Raw genomic sequence first — 19,744 nt, 5'->3', positions numbered from 1 at the left:
TCATATGTGGGATCCGAACCGGGGCCCTCTGGCGTCCCAAGCCAGTTCTTAACCATCGCGCCACTCGGCCGGCCCAAGAGGGTCTTCTTTTAAAGATACACACTGAACTATCTACAGATGAAATGATGTAATGTCTTGGATTTCCTTCAAAATAATACCGAGTGGGAGAGGAAGTAGGGGCATAGACGAAACAAGATTGGCCATGAATTGACTATTGTTGAGGGGGGTGATGGATACACCGGAGTTCATTATACTCTATTTTTGTATATGTTTGAACTTTTCCATAACAAAAGCCTTGCTTGTCTGAGACAATAAATTGGCTCACTGGATGCATAACTGAATTCAGATGAACACACAGGTATGATGTAAGTTGAGCGCTTCTGGGCAGGAGCTATGGGGCTTGAGACATCAAAGGGATGATACCATGCATGTTAATCCATTTGCTTCAAAATTCCCTAATTCTCATGGTGCTTTTTAGAAAAGAAAGTAAGTATTAAAGAAGGAGCTGGAGGAAGAGATGAGGGTGATTAGCACATGGAAGAGAGACAGCACGTACCAACTTGGAGTCAAGTCAGTTAAGTGTGATTCTTGCCTTGTTCTCCAGCTTTACCTCCAGTCCTGGGGAATTACCAGGGTCTTCTTGTACTAAGGCTCAGGGTGTAAGTGAGGCTGCCTCTGCGCTGTTGGAATAAGAGGTCATATTGCTGTGATGTTTGCTTCCTATGATTAGCATGAAGACCTCACAGTGAAAGGTGTTTAAGTCTATGATTTAGAATTGAGGTGTAAAAGTATGTGGTACAATAGGGTAAGAAGCTAGGAATCAAAGGAGATAATAAAAGGTACTAATTAAAGGCTGTATGCCAAGGGATACTATTACCATATTCAGCTGTATACGTAGATCATTTTTATTTTAAATATTTTTTATAGCTTTTATTTAAGGTGACGTTTAAAAGCCAGGCTACCTCTTCTTACTTAAATCATCTTGTTTTTCAGTCCTGACGTTAAGTTTGCTGGCAAGGCAACTGATTCCTCCTTTCAATGTCTCATACGCAGCTTTCTGTTCTTCGGTAATTTATGTAATTTTGGGATCATGTCATCAAATGTCCATTGGTGAGTTCAGTACTGGAACCACAGGAGGTGGATGAAGTCCCCACCTTAATTATTTACTTATTGCTAAGTAACTCAACTTAAAGCTATGCTTAAGGTAGAAAGAAAGGATACAGAAGATGGACATTGTATCCATAGGATTAGTATTCAGATTTTAGAAATGGAACACTTCTAGTGTGTCATCATTAATGTCACTACCAGATAAACAGGCCAGCAGGCTGTTTCCCAGAGTAATTAAAGGACAGAAGTACTTCCTTTGGTGAAATTACCACACATTGGTATCTGACTGCCCTTAACCAGGAAGATCCAGTAATGATGCTAAAACTCCTAGCGTGGATCCATCTTTCAGCAGGACCCATAATAACTGAACTCTGTGGGCCTGATATATATTATAATAATCATGTCCGCTTATTAATTTACAATGTGAAAATGCTGTCATAGTAATCAAAGCACTCAAATCCATAGCATGAGCACTTTCTTTCCCAGAGTCCGAAGTCCATCTACCAGTTTATAATTAGAAATGACCATTCCAGGCACCAGACTAGCAAAGGTCATATAATTAGCACATTTCATTCACCTAGGTCAGCGGTTCTCAACCTTCCTAATGCCGTGACCCCTTAATACAGTTCCTCATGTTGTGGTGACCCCCAACCATAAAATTATTTTCGTTGCTACTCTATAACTGTAATTTTGCTACTGTTATGAATCGTCATGTAAATATCTTTTTGTTTTCCGATGCTCTTAGGCGACCCCTGTGAAAGGGTCGTTCGACCCCCAATGGGGTCGCGACCCACAGGTTGAGAACCGCTGACCTAGGTGAACCTGCATAGAAACCAAATCACAAAATGCCCCAACAGTCTTGGAAGGGCATTGCCAACATTCACTCAGTGAAGTGCCTTTTCCTGGGCTTCCCCACACAACCAGCATTGATAATTCTGACTGACACACATTTTCTCCAGATGAGTTTGTGTGTTCAGCCTGGTGGCCACCCCGTTCTCCTAGAAGTGGTGCCACTCTTCCTTTTTAAAGGACAATATCACATATCTTTACTAAGATCCATTAGGTGTTGATTTCATATTTGAACATTGAGAGACAATTTTATTCCCATAATTCCAAGTTCCTGGGGCATGTTACAATTATTTCCAAATACTGATAGTAAGGGCTATTAGAGTTTTGTTTCTGTTAAGTAATTTAAAATTAAGATTTGCCTTTGTTCCCATACATATGTCGATTTGAGGACTAAATGAATTTATGTTTGAAACAGGTTCAGCTCGGTGTCATTTTGCACCTAGTAAATCCTCTGTAAGTGTGCGGTGTTATAAGTATTAGGTATTCTTCGTATTATTATTATTGATTAGCTTTGTTTTCTGATACTTACACCACCATCTCACTTTTCACCATTTCTGTGAACAAACACAGTGGCTGTACCTGATACATATTTCCAGTCAATTTCTCTTTCAATCCCACTTCATATGCCCACTTCATATGGACCGCCAACATCTAAATTCTGTGAGTTGGTCGGTTTGTGAAACCAGAGTTCTTTTCCTGTCCTTTCTTGCTTCTCAATGGCCACTTTAAAATAAGAAAAGTTCTTCAGATCAACGACAAAAATAATATCAGCCATGCCTTGATTTTGTCAGTATCTGTCAGTTTACCTGGACTTAAAACCTCACCTTCTGTCTAAACATCTTTTTCACTAGGTCCATTCTTCTTTGTGAGTGCTCTGATGGTGGATGTCCTGAGATCGAACCCATTCAACAGAGGCCACCTGATACTGGGGACTTTCATCAAAGATGACTTTTCTAACCCCTTGTTCTATACGGCTTATAACAGGTCCTTGAGTGTGGTGGCGTCCACTACTTTTCTCACTGGGATTATTCAGGTAGGACCTGAGTCTCTGAACCTCTGAAGGAGAAACAAATAAATAAAGGGGCTACAAAATTACCTCTTTCTTTAATTGCTCCTGTTATCCATTATGACATATATAGAACTTCAGTGATTTATTTTTGGAAAACTTGTGGGATATGTGGATAGGATGTCTCCTCAATGACAAAACTTCTCCCCTGTCAGAAATCATCTACCATTGATTTAGGACGAGATATTGAATGTTCTCATCAGTCCCTTCTCTAAGATTAAAGAAGGGTCCTAGAGACTATGGTCTAGAGTTCAACTCATGATTTCATGCTTTTACATTTTTTTTATAGTCTTTCAACAAGAGCAGCACTGGTAGGCTCACATGCTATATTTGGGGTTAGCAAGTGTAAGAGTCAGAACTGGGATCTTTTTCCCCAATGATAGGGCCACTGCTAAAGGACAGTAATACCCATGACTTATTAAAATTTCAAAACTTATTTTTGGCAGTGTCTTTAATTTTTACTGAGAGTCTACCATATAAAGCTTTACCCATTGAAATAAAGTCAAACATTCCAGACTTATTTCTCTTTGTTTTTAACTAAACCACTCTCTACCTAATGTCACTGATCTCCTTTGGGACCAACTTTCATTAGGTAAGGATTTATTGGGAGCCTACAAAGGCAGGCTATCATAGAGGGCTGACCCCAGCCCTGACATTTGCCAGCTCTATGAACATACTTAAATTATCTTACCTTTGTGGGCCTTAGTTTTCAAATGCATAAAATGGGAATAATAATATTTGTTTTGTAGGTTTCATATGAGGATTAAGTGAGAGAATGCACGTAAAACACTCAGCCCAGAGCCTGTCACTTAGTAAGCATCAATAAATTATAATTACTGGGTACAGAGAAATGAATTTGGCACTTTAATAGACACCCAAAATAAAAAAAGATATAATTCCTGTAGTTTAAAAACAATCAATCTTGGGGCGGGCCAAGTGGCCCAGTTGGTTAAGACCTCGCTCAAGAGTGCAAGCTCTGAGCAACAGGGTTGCCGGTTCGATTCCTGACCTAAGCTGAGCTGCTGCTGTGCTGCCAACAGGTGGCAGGATGGCTCAGCTAAAAAAAAAAATCAGTCTTGTAGAAGACAAAATTACAGGCAAAAGTCAGTAACCTATTAATTATCTAAGTGGCCTTGGACATGTCCTGTTCCCTCCTTTGAGCCTCAGTTTTTCACTTAATAAAGGAGGAGACATTTCATTTCTAGGAAGATGGAATGATGTACTTTTCCCTATTCCTCCTGCTAAGTACAACTTGAAACCTTAGAACATTATATATAAAGCAAACGTAAGAAGACTCTGAAAGGTGGAGAGAAGAAGGCAAACTGGCTTGGAACCTTAGGACACAAGGAACAACACAGTGGTGAGTTCCCTGGGTTTTCTTTTTGCTTCATAGATCTCAATCTTGGTGCTGAAGAAACCAGAAATCCAAAATGCCAACAAGTGCAGACAAAAAATAAAGCTCCAGCAAAAGTCTGTACGTTATAGCCACAGGACCAGGGAAGGCTAGCAAGGCTAAATACATGTACACAATAACTGATCTACTCCAGACAAACACCAAGAAAAAACAGAACTGTGGTGTCACCACCATTCATGCCAGTGAAGGCCAAGTGGGGAGCCTCGACTTTCACCCTCACCAGCTGTAATGAGGTAACCACCCCAACTGGGGTGTGTCAGAGAAGGAGAAAAGACCATATAAAGAGTCAGGACTTTCATCCCCACTGGACAGTAATGAGACACCCTTCCTACTCATTGCTAGGGTTGTGTCAGAGAAGGCGCTGTGAAGGGGCAGCAGGTCTTTCACTACCACATGGCAGTAATTAGGACAACTCCCCTCTGCTGTAGTATCACTGGAGGCCATGTGGGGAGAAGTAAAGGCATTCCTGTTTCTCCCAGCCAGGATAGTATCAGTGGAGGCCTAGTGGAGGCCCCTGCCCATCAATAATGAAGAGTCCCTACTGCCTCAGGTGTCAGTGGAGTCTGAGGGGAGAACCTAGACTTCTACTTCCACCAGGCAATCACAAGGTGGCACCCTCTCCTTCCCTTAACAGCACTTGCCAAAATAGGCTAGCTAAAACAGAAAGTTTAAATAAGATCCAAAGTCTCATAGCATAGTTCCCAAATGTATGATTGAATTGAAAACCACTTGTCATACCAAGAGCCAGGAAAATTTCAAATTGAATGAAAAAAAAAAAAGAAGACAATAAAAAGATGCCAACACTGAGTGATGTTAGAATTATCTGGAAAGATTTTAAAACAACCACCCTAATAATGCTTCAGCAAGCAATTATGAACATGTTTGAAACACATAAAAAAAAAACCCCAACTTTATTCTCATGAAATAAATAGAAAATATAAAGAAGAACCAAAATGGAAATTTTAAAACAGAAAAAAATATAATAAACAAAATTAAAAATTTAAAGAATGGGCTCATCAGCAGAATAGAGGAGACAGAAGAAAGAATCAATGAACTTTAAGAAAGAACAATAGAAATTATCCAATCTGAAAAACAAAATAGACTGAAAAAAAATTTAACAGAGCCTCAGGGGCAAGTGGGACTGTAACAAAAGATCTAGCATTTGTGTTGTAAGAGTCCAGAAAGAAAGAAGAAAAAATATGGGGCTGAATTACTTGAAGAAATAATATCTGTAATTTCCCCAAACTTGGCAAAAAGATGTAATCCTACAGCTTCAAGAAGCTGAGAAAATCTCAAAGAAGATAAATCCTTAGAAATCCTCACCAAGACAAATCATAGTCAAACTTCTGAAAGCTAAAGATAATAAAAAAAATATTAAAATCACTTTACCTATGGGGAGGAAACAATTCAAATGACAGCAGATTTCTTATTAGAAACCACAGAGGCCAGAAGGAAGTGGTACAATTTTTTTATTCACTGAAAGAAACAAACTGTCAATCCAAAATCACATACCCAGTGAAAATATCCTTTGAGAAGGCAGGGGAAGTCAACATATTCTCAAATGAAAGAAAATTAAGAGAATTTGTCACAAACAGACCTACCCCCCAAAGAATGGCTGAAGAAACTTCTCTAAAAAGAAAGTTAAGGATAAAAGAAGGAATCTTGAAATATCAGGAAGGAAGAAAGAACAATGGAAAGAGTAAAAATATGGATAAATATGATAGATTTTTCTTATTCTCTTGGTTTTTCTAAATTATGTTTGATGGCAGAAGCAAAATTATAATGCTGTCTGATCTGATTCAAAATGCACATAGAAGAAATATTAATATTTAAAACAATTCTTTTATAAACAAATATAAAGGGAGGTAATGTTTCTATAGTTTGCTTGAATTGGTAAACTGTCGACACCACTAGACTGTAATATTATGTATATATAATATAATACCTAGGGCAAGCACTAAATAAGCTATACAAAGATACACTAAAAAATGCTATGGATAAATAAAAATAGGATTGTAAAAATGTTCAAGTAGCCCACAGAAGTTAGGAAACAGAAAAAGAGAAACGAAAAACAGAACAAACAGAAAAATGGCAGACTACAGCCCTAACATACCGACATTTACATTAAAGAGATTGACATATTTAAAATATGCTGTCTACAAGAAACATCAAATATGATATAAATAGGTTGAAAGTAAAAGAATGGAAAGCTATAGCATGCAAATATAAATCAAAGCAAAGCAGGATTGACTATATTAATATTAGATAAAGTACACTTCCGAGCCAAGAAAATTACGAGAGGTAGCGAGAGACATTATATAATGATAAAAGAATCACTCTACCAAGAAGACATAGCAATCCTAAGTGTGTATGCATCAAACAACAGAGTTACAAAATATGTGAAGCAAAAACTAATAGAGCTGAAAGGAGAAATAAACAAATCCACAGTTATAGTTTGAGACTTCAACATCCCTCTCTTTAATAATTGATGAAACAACTACACAGAAAATCAGCAAGAAAATAATAAAACTCAACAACACTATCAACTAACAGGATTTAAGAGACATTTGCAGAACACTCCATCTAATAACAGCAGAACACACATTCTTTTCAAAGACCCATGGAACATGTACCAAGATAAACCATATCCTGTGCCATAAAACTAACATCAATGAATTTAAACAACTTGTTATCAGTTTGTTCTTTGACCATAGTAGAATCAAACTAGGACTCAATAACAGAACGTTAACAGGAAAATCCCCTAATACTTGGATACTAAACAACACACTTCTAGATAATTTTTAGGTTAAAGAGGAAGTCTTAAGGAAATTAAAAAAAAATACATTAGGGTAAATGAAAATAAAACATACTAAAATTTCTGAGGCACAGCTAAAGCAGTGCTAAGAAGGAAATGTATAGCACTACAATGCATATGGTAGAAAAAAGAAAAAGTCACAAATTAATAATCTAAGCTCGCAATGCAAGAACCTAGGAAAACAAGATCAAATTAGATCCAAAACAAGCAGAAGGAAGGAAATAATGAAGAACAAAAATGAATGGAATTGAACATAAAGTTTACATATTGATGATTCCTATGTAAAATTCCTGAAGTGACAAAATTATAGAAATGGAAAACATATTGTTGCCAGGGGCTAAGGATGAGAGTGGAGGTAGGAGGATGGAACTTGAGAATAGGGATGAGGGTGAGAAGCAAGTAGAGGTTGGCTATGAAAGGACAACAGGGGAGGGATCCTTGTGGTGATGGAATTATTTTATATCTTGGTATATCAATGTCAATATCCTAATTGTGGTATTGTCCTACAGTTTTGCAAGATGTTACCGTTAGGAGGAAACTGGGTACAGAGTACATCAAATCTCTCTATTTTGTTTCTGACAAAACTGCATATCAATCTACAATGATCTAAAACAAAGAGTTTAAATTTAAAGAAGTCTGAACTAGATGATAGTATCTAACATTTATTGCTATGTGCCAGTCACTGTTCAAAGCACTTTACGTGTATTATCTCATTTGATCCTCAAAACACCCCTTTTTGAGGGTGAGTGTTACTATGATCCTTATTTTAAGGAAACAGTGGTATAACAAGGTTAAATGAATTGTCCAAGGTCACATAGCTAGCTTTTACATTGGGATTCAGGCTCAGGCTAATCCACCTGCAGAATCTGTGCTTTAGATAATCTTAAAGTGAAAACAAATATTAATAAAAGTGAAGAGTTCAGTGTCAAAAGAATATCAAGTAAAGGAATAATCTTTAGCTGGGTTGGAGCTCTCTGGGAAGGAAACAACCATTTATTGAGGCTTTCTTTCATTCATTCACCATTCAGTACTTGCTTTCTGTAAGAATGGCAGATCGGTTTCGTATCACAGGCCAACTCTGACTGATTGAAAATTGCTGCCTAGAAAACGATATTAACACAGATTTTGATGCCACATAACATCTGGCCAAGAAAGAGTTTTATAGTTCATTGTAGAAATTTGCTGTTTACAAGGTGGAAGGAAAGGATGGCAGGAAGAATGAGTGATAGGCATTTGCACCTGTCACTATTTTCAGATTTGAGCTAAGTGTTTTACAGGTATTATGTAACGTATTCCATACAAAACCCTGCATGTTGAGTATTATTCACAATTTATAGGTTAGAAAACTGAGGCTTAGCGAGTTTAATTAACTTGTTCAAACTCACACAGCCAATGAGCGGCAGAGCCAGGATAGAAGCCAAATTCTCCCTCCCTCAGAATCATGCTCTTTTCATCACGCCTCCTAAAGGAGGGGAGTTTTATTAAGCTCTTGAAAGAGAGGATGGACATGGATCAGCAGACACGGCAAAAAAAGAGGGGTTCGTGCATAAGCACAGAAGTAGAAATCAGCCAATCACACAAAAGACAGGAAGCAGATTGGGTTGACTTGAGTAGAGGAGCTTGTTGGGTTGGTAATGACAGGAGATTAAGGGAGACACAGCACCCAGCTGACTGGAAGACTGGCAACAAAGAGCTTTTAAAGCTAAAAGGTTTACTCTTCCAAGTTTGTTTGTTCTCTGGGAGCTTCTAATGCAGTGGAAGATGAAGTGGTGACAATAGTAGGCTTCAAGATTTGTTTTCTTTTCCCCATCTTCTTCATTGTGCCGTGCCAGTTTATCTACCCTCATAAGGGGTTTGGGGTTTATCCGTTAGTTTTCCAATTGTGTTTTTTATTATAAAAGATGGGCATACATATTGCAAAAATTTCAAATAATAAAATATATAAATTATAAAGTATTGCCACCAACCTTTAATTCCCCAAAAGCAACTTCTGTAAATAGATTAGTGTCTATCCTTTAGATCTTTTATATATTTAGAAATATATATGCAGAGGGTACCCAAAAAAAGTATGCACATTTTAAGAAAAGAAAAACTGTATTCATATTGTAATACTCAGTATATACCCATAACAAAAGATGAATACAAGTCATGTGTATACATTTTTTTGGCACCCCCGGCATATATAATTTATTATATATTACATAACATTTAAAATATATATGTATATATTATATATGCATATGTATATCTAAAATACTATGTTTTACATATAGATCATATATATATTATATATATATATATAATATATATATGAAATCCTGATGAGATAAATTCAGTTTAATCATTCTTAGTAAAAATGAGTCAAAAGCCAAGAAGATGGAACTCAGGTTTTTTAAATTGTCTTTGCCTTTGTGAAAAACTGCATCCCTCAAAGGAGATGTCACTGCATCCCTCAAAGGAGATGGTAACATCTCCTAGAAAGGGCTATCAGGACTTCTAATGAAAGAGCCTTTAAAAAGGCAAAAGCTTGCTCGGATCACTTTGTTACCATTTACCCTAAGTCAACAAGGTCAGCAGATTCTAGGGCAAGGAATCAAGCTTAAGTGCCTGTGAAGAAGGAAGTGTGGCTTAGTGCCCTAGGGAGCCCCTAAATGAACACCAAGGACCAACCTCATCTCATTAATTTTAGTGGATTAGAGAAAGAGAAACAGAAGAGTTATCAGAGGGGCCTCACCTAACTTTTGTGTTGAAAATACCCTGAAGAGAACCTAATTGGTGTCATGGCTGGTTTGGTGACATTCTGCCTCACTGTGTTTTCTTTTCCGTGTGAACCCCCTGCAGCTGTCCATGGGCATGCTGGGTTTTGGCTTCATTGCCACTTACCTTCCGGAGGCTGTGATAAATGCTTACCTGGCTGCTACGGCACTGCACATTATAGTGTCCCAGCTGACTTGCATCTTTGGAATTACGATTAGTTTCCACGCTGGTCCTATCGCCTTCTTCTATGTGAGTAATTTCTACCCTCACCCCGCCCTTGCCTCCAAAAAGGAGTGGATCCGAGTGGAAAGACCCCTGCATGGGCAGCTGGGTGAAGAGGGTCCTGGAAATAATTTTATCTCATCTAGATTTAGTCTTGATTAATTACAGCTGGACCATGTTCTCAGTTTCATGAACCATTTTGCCCAGATTTTTAAACCTACATGATTTACATTAAAATTTGGTTTGTAAGATATTGTCTCTTTCATAATTCTTCCCATTACATGCCTCATAATGGACATGTATCCTAAAGGCAGCTAAAGAATATAAAATGCTAAGTAACCCCCAAATGCAAGAATGGTGTAGGAGCCAAGCTAAAGAACATAGATGGTCTGAGAAAATTAGTAAACAATAGGCTAATAAACACAACTCCTGGGCCCTTTCCATTACGCTGAAATATACAAAATGTATTCTGTCCTTATTGGGCATTACTGTCTTTTAATATCACTTTCTCAATTTAAAAAAATACATATCTACCCACTTGGTCTCCCTATTCTCATAATGCTCTAGTAATAAAGCCCTCTGCGCTCAGCAGCACTGCCGAGGGACTTCTTTTTTTTTTTTAAAGATTTTTATTGGGGAATTGGGGGGATGGGAACAGTGCTGCGGAATTGGGGGAAGGGGAACAGACAAGTTGCTGTCCTTTTGTTCTTCAGTCTAGTTGTGGAGGACGTTGCTTCACTGGCCCAAGTTGGTACCATCATTGCGCTCTTCCCGGGCGAGGCACATCAGTCACCGGCTTCTGGACGGCCGCTCACTGCGGCTGCTGGCTGCTCACCCTGGCTGCTGGCTACATACGGTAGCCCATGGCAACCCACTGCCACAGGGGCTGCAGCCTACGCCGTAGCGGGCGACTCACAGCAGCCCAGCTCCAGGTTGAGCTGTTGTTCAGCATCTTAGCTGTGGAGGGCAGTGTCACTGGCCCTCATATGTGGGATCCGAACCGGGGCCCTCTGGCGTCCCAAGCGAGTTCTTAACCATCGCGCCGCTCGGCCGGCCCGAGGGACTTCTTTTTGAACTAATATAGAAAGAGGGTCATTTTCTAGATTTTAGGCAATTATTATATCCCTTTCTAAGCCTCTGTAATTTTGTTTTCTTTCAGAACATAGTTAACTACTGTATGTCTCTCCCAAAAGCTAATTCTACGAGCATCCTACTATTTCTAACTGCTGTTGTTGCTCTGAGAATCAACAAATGTATCCGAATTTCCTTCAATCAGTACCCCATTGAGTTTCCCATGGAACTTTTTCTGGTAGGTGTTTTGATGCCTCTAATTCATGGTTCAGATCATTTTAAATGATCTTTTTAAAGTTAAACAAAAAGCACCCTAGGAAGGGAAAGATTCATAAAAGACTATAAAAATAATATTTTTAAAAATGTTGAATTGTGACAAGGCTGAATACATTTAGTTTTAAATACGTACTAGCTTATATGTGTAAAACATACTTATTTTCAAAGGACTTTTCTCTATTGCCTCTTTTTCATACTACCTAAAAATAGGTGGGGTTTTTTCCGCTTCGTAAAAGTAATACAGGCTCATCCTAACCATTTTTAAAAACATAAGAAATAAAAAGGAGAAAAAGAAATTCCTATAGCTGCACCACCCAAAGTCAACTTCAATACTTTTTGATTTTCAGTTTTTCAGCCCTTTCTTCTTTCAAACAAATATATGGCAGGCCTGTGCTCAGTGTTGATGAATTTCCGTTTTATGTAGAAGTTTTGTTTCTATTTTAGTATAGTTGCAATCATACTGTTATTCAGCCCCCTTTCATTCTCATTATGCTACGATAAAGAAATTAAAGGAGATGAGATATGAAATGAATTGCCTAATCCACATCACTAGTAAGCGGCAGAGCAGGGCTCACCACTGTCTAATGATAACATTTCTTGTTTCTTTTTAAAAATCCACTGGTAAAACTTATCTTTTTCTATAATAATTAACATTTTTGCAATGATACAGATATTTTCATATATAAAGCTCAGGTTTTTAAGTCAGCATTTCTCATACTAGGATCGTTGAATCTTTGGGGGTGTCCTTGAGAAGTGTTCTGTTGCAGAGATACTTACAGTTCACCAAATATCCGTGTGCTCCCCTGTATTTCCCAGCCACCCTTGTAAGTAGGCAGGACCATGTGACTTTGGGGCCAAAGCATAGGAGACTAGGTGTGAGTCCCCATGCTCTGTCTTCCCCTGCTGTGATAGTCATAGGGGCTGCATGTTGAGATGATAGAAACCACAGGCAGAATTAGCCTGAATTCCTGAGGCACCATTTGCCAGAAAGCTGCCCGAGAGAGACGCTGATTGTACAGGCAAACAATAACTTGTACGTGTTAAGCTCTCATGGTTTGTATGTTGCCATAGCATCATAACCTATCCTGTACTAACTAATTCAGGTCTATACTGTTCATGATTGAAATAGTATGGGAATTGCTTTGGAAATTGAGACCAAGCTCTGTCTCATAACCGTTATATATCTACCTCTTTCAGAAGTGTGTATTCTTTCTTCCTTGGAGTACTTAAAAAACTATTAATTCATAAAGTCCAGAAGCTGAAAGGCTGCTTTTACAAAAGACTTTTCAAAACATGGTAGTGCCTTAGAGCTCAGGAGACAATGTTCATGTGATGTTTGGGGAGGGGAGTCAGGGGCAACCTCTCCTCACGGAACCCACCCCGGTTCTGGCACCTTCAGAAACTGAGGCTTTGGAGTCACTAGCAGATGGCATCTGTGACACAGCCATGAGCTCTTTTTCTCTCATTTCAGCTTTATAGAGATATAATTGACATATAAAATTATAAGATATTTAAAGCATACATCATGGTGATTTGATATATATATATTGTGAAAGCACGCCCCCATCTAGTTAATTAACACATCCACCACCATTACCTCATGTATTTATTGTGTGTGTGTGTGTGTGTGTGTATAAATATTTAAACTCTACTCTCATCAAATTTCAATTATACAATACAATGTGATCAGCTATAGTCACCATGTTATTTATACATTAGGCCCTCAGGCCTTATTCATTTTGTAGCTGAAAGTTTGCACACTCTTGCCAACTTTTTCCTATTTCCCCCACCCCCCAGCCCCTGGCAACCACTTTTCTACTCTCTGTTTCTATGAGTGTGACTAGTTTTTGTTTTGTTTTGTTTTGTTTTTTTAGGCTCTACATATAAATGACACCACGCAATATTTGTTTTTCTGTCTGGCTTATTTCGCTTAGCATCATGCCCTCAAGGCCCCTCCATGCTGTCAGAAATCAGCCCTCTCTTAAGAGACAGCAACAGCAGGAATCATAGTGATAGTCCTTCAAGCAACCTCAAGGCAATGAACGTTAACCAGGGTTATTAGGAAAGGAGAGAAGTGAGAGTGTGGAGGATGCTGTGGCTTTCCTATGGCTGACAGATCCGTGCAGGAGCCACCGTGAAGACGTTCCTTTGGGGGTTGCTGTAAATAATTAGAGTGCACCATAAAATGGAGTGAGGGAGGAAGCTGAGGCCCAGCAATACAGGTAGATGAAGTCTTAGAATTATTGCAGTCGAGGAATGAAACATTTTTGTGACTTCATTTATACTCAAAGGTTATTGAAGCCTAGAGTAGACTAGCTAGACACATGTCACGTGACTGGGAATGCTTTCTGCCATGCAGCAGGGATGGGGACGCTGCTTAGAATTGGAAAGAGGACTCCGGGATTCCCCTGGTGAGATAAGTGGCAGAGGGAGGATGAGAGCTGCTGTAGCCTCAGGTGTAAAACGCTTCTCACACACCCATCAAGAAAGGCTGTTTAGATGTGCTGGAGCAACCTGCGCACACACACCTCAGTATGTCCTGAAGGTAGCAGTCTCAAATAATAATGAAAATTTTCAAGGCTATATCTGGATCCAGGTAGAATATACTGACAAATAATTCAAGAGTCCCATAGCTATAAGAAATGATATCTACTGTATGTTCACAATGTATTAGTGTGTGTATTGAAGCTGTGTAGCAAACACCATTTGTTTAAGCTGTATAGCAAACACCACATAGTTGTTTTTGGGTGATTTATTTTTGCTTTTTAAATTTTTCATACTTTATTTTTCTTTATGAGGAAGTATTATCTATACAATGGAAATAAAAGAGTTCCTCGACTACTTGCCACATTGCTTGTCCCTTAACTATGTAAAGACCAAACTCTTCTTCTCTGACTCAAGCCGTGGTCCAGGTTCTTCCTTCCATTCTGATCTGTAGGCTTCCTAGGGGTCTTCATATGATCATAGCATCCCAGGTAAACCAACTGCTATCCTGCTCAGTGTCCGGTTCAACTCTTTGAGTAGATGCTGGGAAAAAATTTATGGGTTAGTGAGGAGAGTGGGGTAAATCAACTATATAATTATTATTTTAAAAGTTAGACATTGAGTTCTCTTGTCTCTGGTTTAATTTGCTTTTAGTGTGAGGTCTTTCCAAGGTATCACAGCTGATAGGTTGTCTGTTTTCCTTTCTAGTGGAAATGGAAGGGAGACTTGCTATTTTAGAAATGAATGAGGTGTGGGGGGGGAAGGCATGTAATTGCTTTGCTGAAGACCTTCTTCCTTGTGTTATCAAATGCTGTTCCATATTATTAAGGGTTAACCAGTAATACGACTCTCAATACACCTCAATAATCCCCCCCAAAGGTTTATTTATGCTGGCACAACACACCTAGATTTAAAAACTTTTAAAACGGAGGCTTTGATACAGCTATTATCTGAAAACGTGTTTATATTTGCTCTAGATGTTTAAAGTTGGTGAGGAAACGCAAACCCAGGGCATCCATTTATTCCTATTATTCTGTCAGACACCAAGCATGAAGTTGCTTTTCATTCTGACTACAATGCTAAAAAGAGTTTGGGGAACTAAAGAGTCAGGGTGGGCCTCTCTTGCTCCATTGAACTGGCCCTCTCTCCCACCTTCATGAATGGGGGCTGTCACGTATCTCATTCCCTGTCCTGCCAGATGCTAAGGGCACCTGTGCGCCTGGAAGCAACATGTAAAATAATTTTTAGATGATTGTTTGCCTTTTTTTTTTTTTAACCCCTACAGATTCTTGGCTTTAGTGCATTTGCCAACAAGATAAACATGGCCACAGAAAGCAGCAGGACGCTCATTGATATGATTCCTTATAGGTTGGTAATTCCACTTTTCAAGACTACTCTTCCCTTTCTGTTACCTTCTCTTAGCCCCTGACACCCAGCTTGATGGATGCTCTCTACTAGCGGTCTCTACCCACAGCCAAATTCGGATCAATTGAGTTCAAATTCATTTTAGAACACAGAGGGTTCATGAAAGCAGAAGGGCTAGGACAACCCCATGTTTCTTCTCCGGTCAGCCTCTGACTCTCTTCCCGTAGTTGAACCAATCCCCTTACCCAAGTAAACTGCTGAATGCAGGGAATATCAGAGAGACGCATGCATTTTTTTCATCATGCGTTATGGGCCTTCTCAACCCCATACTTATCTGTTCAACTCTCAAGGATGGGACGAGAGATGCCTTAGTTTTCCCAGCCTCTCTCCTGGGCCTCAGTGCTCGGAGATGAGCAGTCCTGCTGTCTTCACCCACTTGGACTGAGTGGGTGTCCTTGTACAACATCATGATATGACTCTGAGTAGAAAGCTATCCTTAGAGTTCCTAAGGACTCAGAATTAATTTACATTATAATTCCTACCGGTGACTACCGGGCATCGCTCTTGCATCTGATAAGAAATTATAATTTCTTTAACCTTGATCAGATGAAACACTTTAGCTAAGAAAGGCGATGTACTGCAGTTTCTTGACTCCTAGGCTGGCCTTTGAAGAGCATTGTCCATGACTTCATGCTGTTCAATAGGGAATACTGCAGAGTCAGATGCTGGCTAGTCCCCACGACACCGAAACCTAGGCTACTTTGACACAACTGGATTGAATTAGTCTCATATCCAACCAGTTCTCAGTGCAATCTGATCATGGCTAAATCCAGTTGAGATTCTCTCCAATTAAAAAAAAATTGAGCAGACCACCACGGAATATGATGGTAAATCAGGCTTGGTCTCTGCCCTCAGAGAGGGAAAAATAACATCAACAATGAGATTGATACTTTATGTAATTATTTTATTTCATTTGCTTCTCATTAATGCTATAAGGTAGATATTATCTTCCTTTTATGGCTGAGGAAACTAAGGCTTACCAAATTTAAGTTGCTCACCCAAGATCACACAGCTGGTCAGTGGCAGAGCTACTGTTTGAACCCGTTTCTATTGAATTCCAAAATCTGTGATTATAACCACTCTATTATACTTACTCAATATGCTTCTGTTATTAATGATTTGAAAACCACACAGTCAGCTTTTGCTTATAGTTTATCATAAGGTTCAAGGGTATAGTTGGACAGTGAGCATTCCAAACATCTAATTTTAGGTATTGCTTTGAACTTCTTTTTTTATTATATATTTATCCAAGGTTGCTAGGGACTAAAAAAATTGAACAATTTAAGTTAGTGTCTTCAATATCCATGTCCCCTTTTCACCTAAACTGTTAACAAAGAATTGAATGTTACAGAGAACAGCAGAAACGAAAAACAGAAGTTTGTGTTGTTATCATACTAAATATTTAAGGCTTGCTCGCATAGGTTTGGGCAATAAATTCCACTTACTATACACCTCTTTGGGACAGCCACACTCTTACCTAACTTCTTACAGGGACAAAAAGGAGAAACTTAACAAAAAGTTAAACGTCTGCCTTTTATCGTCCAGTTATATTCCTATATAGCTCATTACCTGGAAAATCAATTTACAGGAAATGTGAGGAAGAGAGGAATATGCTGAATGACAACAAAAGAATGCAATCAGCAAAACCCAGGCTGGGGGAAAATCTATAGGACCAATGACCAGGTTTCTTTAACAACAACAACAAAATATTGCTGGGAAGAAAAACAGATATGGAGAGGGAACCTACAGCTTAAAAGAGATTTAGGAGACATAGCAATCAATTATAATATATGTCTCTTAATTGAATTCTAATTTGAACACATTCCAAAAATGTGTTTATGAGACATTTGAAAAAGTTTGAACATTAATTATGTATTTTATAACATTAAGAAATTGGTAATAATTTTTTGGTGTACATCTTTTAGAGAGATACACTGAAATATTTACAATTAAAACTATATCATGCCTGGTATTTGCTTTGAAATAATATTAGAATAGGCAACGGGTAGGGGTACAGATGAAATGAGATTGTTTATGAATTGTTAAGTGTTGAAAGTGAGTGATGGGTACACCAGGGCTCATTATGCCATCCATTATTCTTTTGTAAATGTTTGGGGGGTTTTCACTTTAAAGATAAAATATCAAACATTTATGAGTGATACTATGCTGAATGCATACAAAGGAAACCAAAAACATAGACTTTGACCCCTAAGAAGTAATGGCCTAAAAATGACCACATAGAAGATGACTTAACAGATACTCTGGACAATTACTAGTAAAAGTACTGAACCCATACACTAACAGACAAGCCTCGATTCCTGTAAGAATTAGGATGGTGCTTAATTCCCTGTTGGCAGCCTTATGGTAATACTGACAAAGAAGAAAGTTCATTGTCTTAAGGAAGAGAGTTTTCTAGTTAACAATATGGTAGGAAATATACCTGGGAAGAAGTTTTGATCATGGTTATATGTGCTTGGCAATGTTTTTTTATGACATGATCTTAGTAAAAATAGAAAGTATTGACTTGGTAGAATCAGATAACCATGACTACCAGCAAAACGAACAAGTCTGAAAAGTCTAATGACTTCAAAACAATAAGAGGTTAGAGAGGATTTGGGGAGGTGGTGGAGTAGGAAGCAAGCACCAGGAATCTGTCTCTGCACCTAGACAACAATTGCACTGGCAGAGTCTGTCTGATGTAACTCTTTTGGAACTCTGGAGCCTATTGAAGGACTGCAATTTCCAGGGGAAGGCTTGGGTGGTAAATTGTGATTAACTTCGGTCAATTTGAGCTCTTAGCCCAGGAGCAGCTACCATTCCCCACCCCCAGCTTCATGGCAAGCAGCTGTGCATGTGTTCCTGAAGTGGCTTGCACACAGCTTGCAGGAGCCAAGGTGGGCAAAAAGGACACTGCACTTCAAATATGAGAGATCTGTGCTCTGATTACTGATTGTTGCTTCTGATCTCAAAGGTACAGACAACCAAATGGGCAGCCACTTTTGTTGCACGTCACCCACATTGTTGCAAGCCCCTTCCTCTCTGACTGAAATGACTGCTAAGGGATTTAAAGGGCCAGAGCCCCTTTTTTCCTTCTTAATTTTTCTCTTTTTTTCCTCTTTTGGAAGTTAGACATTAATGATTAGAACATTAAAAAAAACTGCATACACAAGGAAAATTAGAAATTAACACTTGCTTAGAAAACACCTGAGAAGACCTTAAGTTTATGTACCTCAGGCTAATGCCTGGCACAGTGACAGCCTACAACAACAACAAAATAACACAAAACAGCAAACCCTGGGAAGAGGAATAACCTGATTTCCAGGGTCACCACAATATTAGACTCAAATATCCAGCGTTCAACAAAAATCACAAGGCATAAAAAGAAACAGGAAATATGGCCATCCAAAGGAAAACGTAAATCAACATAAGCTGTCCTGAAAAGATCAATGGCAGATCTACTAGACAAAGGCTTCAAAACAATTGTCTTAAAAGATACTCAGAGAACTAAAGGAAGATGTAGAGAAAGTCAAGAAAGTGATGCGTGAGCAAAATGGAAACATCAAAAAAGAGATGGAAAGCCTAAAAGAAGAAGAAGAAGAGGAAAAGGAAGAAGAAGGAGGAGGAGGAGGAGGGGGAGGAGGAGGAGGGGGAGGAGGAAAAGAAGAAATTCTGAGGCTGTGAAGTACAATAACTGAAATGAAAAATTCCCTACAGTCATGTGCCGCATAACAACGTTTCAGTCTACGATGGACCACATATACGACAGTGGTCCCATTAGATTATAATGGAGTTGAAACATTCCTATCGCCTAGTGACATCATAGCCACCCTAATATCATAGTGCAATGCATTACTCACGTGTTTGTGGTGATACTGGTATAAACAAACCTACTGCACTGTCAGTCATGTATAAGTATAGCACATACAATTAAGTATAGTACATAACACTTGATAATCATAATAAATGACTATATTACTGATTTATGTATTTACTATACTACACTTATTGTTGTTATTTTAGAGTGCACTCTTTCTACTTATAAAAAAAGTATTTGCTGTAAAACAGTATGCTGTGTTACACCAGCAGCAGCCTCGTATATCTTGTGTTTACATCTCTGATTATATCATTTTCTCTTGTGCTTGATTTAATCTTGTGTTGTTTTTTTCATTGTGGCTGCTAAGCATACAAAATCTACTGTTAATGTTGCCAGTAAGAGGCTTCGTTGAATGATTGGCCTGGAAACAAATTAAAAGTGATT

At 38.6% G+C, this 19,744-nt stretch overlaps 1 protein-coding gene across 1 annotated transcript in view; it reads left to right on the top strand.

The window, feature by feature from the left end:
• The window catches only part of SLC26A8 (solute carrier family 26 member 8), an 82,572-nt gene that overhangs the window by 25,942 nt on the left and 36,886 nt on the right, over nucleotides 1–19,744 (top strand). Inside the window, exons 4-9 of the mRNA XM_019667472.1 lie at nucleotides 994–1,110; nucleotides 2,808–2,989; nucleotides 10,093–10,257; nucleotides 11,390–11,539; nucleotides 15,347–15,468; nucleotides 16,988–17,004. Of these exons, the coding sequence (XP_019523017.1) occupies nucleotides 994–1,110; nucleotides 2,808–2,989; nucleotides 10,093–10,257; nucleotides 11,390–11,539; nucleotides 15,347–15,468; nucleotides 16,988–17,004 (753 nt within the window). The remainder of the gene's footprint in view (nucleotides 1–993; nucleotides 1,111–2,807; nucleotides 2,990–10,092; nucleotides 10,258–11,389; nucleotides 11,540–15,346; nucleotides 15,469–16,987; nucleotides 17,005–19,744) is intronic.

The sequence above is a fragment of the Hipposideros armiger genome, unplaced genomic scaffold (assembly GCF_001890085.2).
Source record: "Hipposideros armiger isolate ML-2016 unplaced genomic scaffold, ASM189008v1 scaffold_497, whole genome shotgun sequence".
In the NCBI taxonomy this organism is placed as follows: domain Eukaryota; kingdom Metazoa; phylum Chordata; class Mammalia; order Chiroptera; family Hipposideridae; genus Hipposideros; species Hipposideros armiger.
This window is presented reverse-complemented; position numbering and strand designations above follow the sequence as displayed.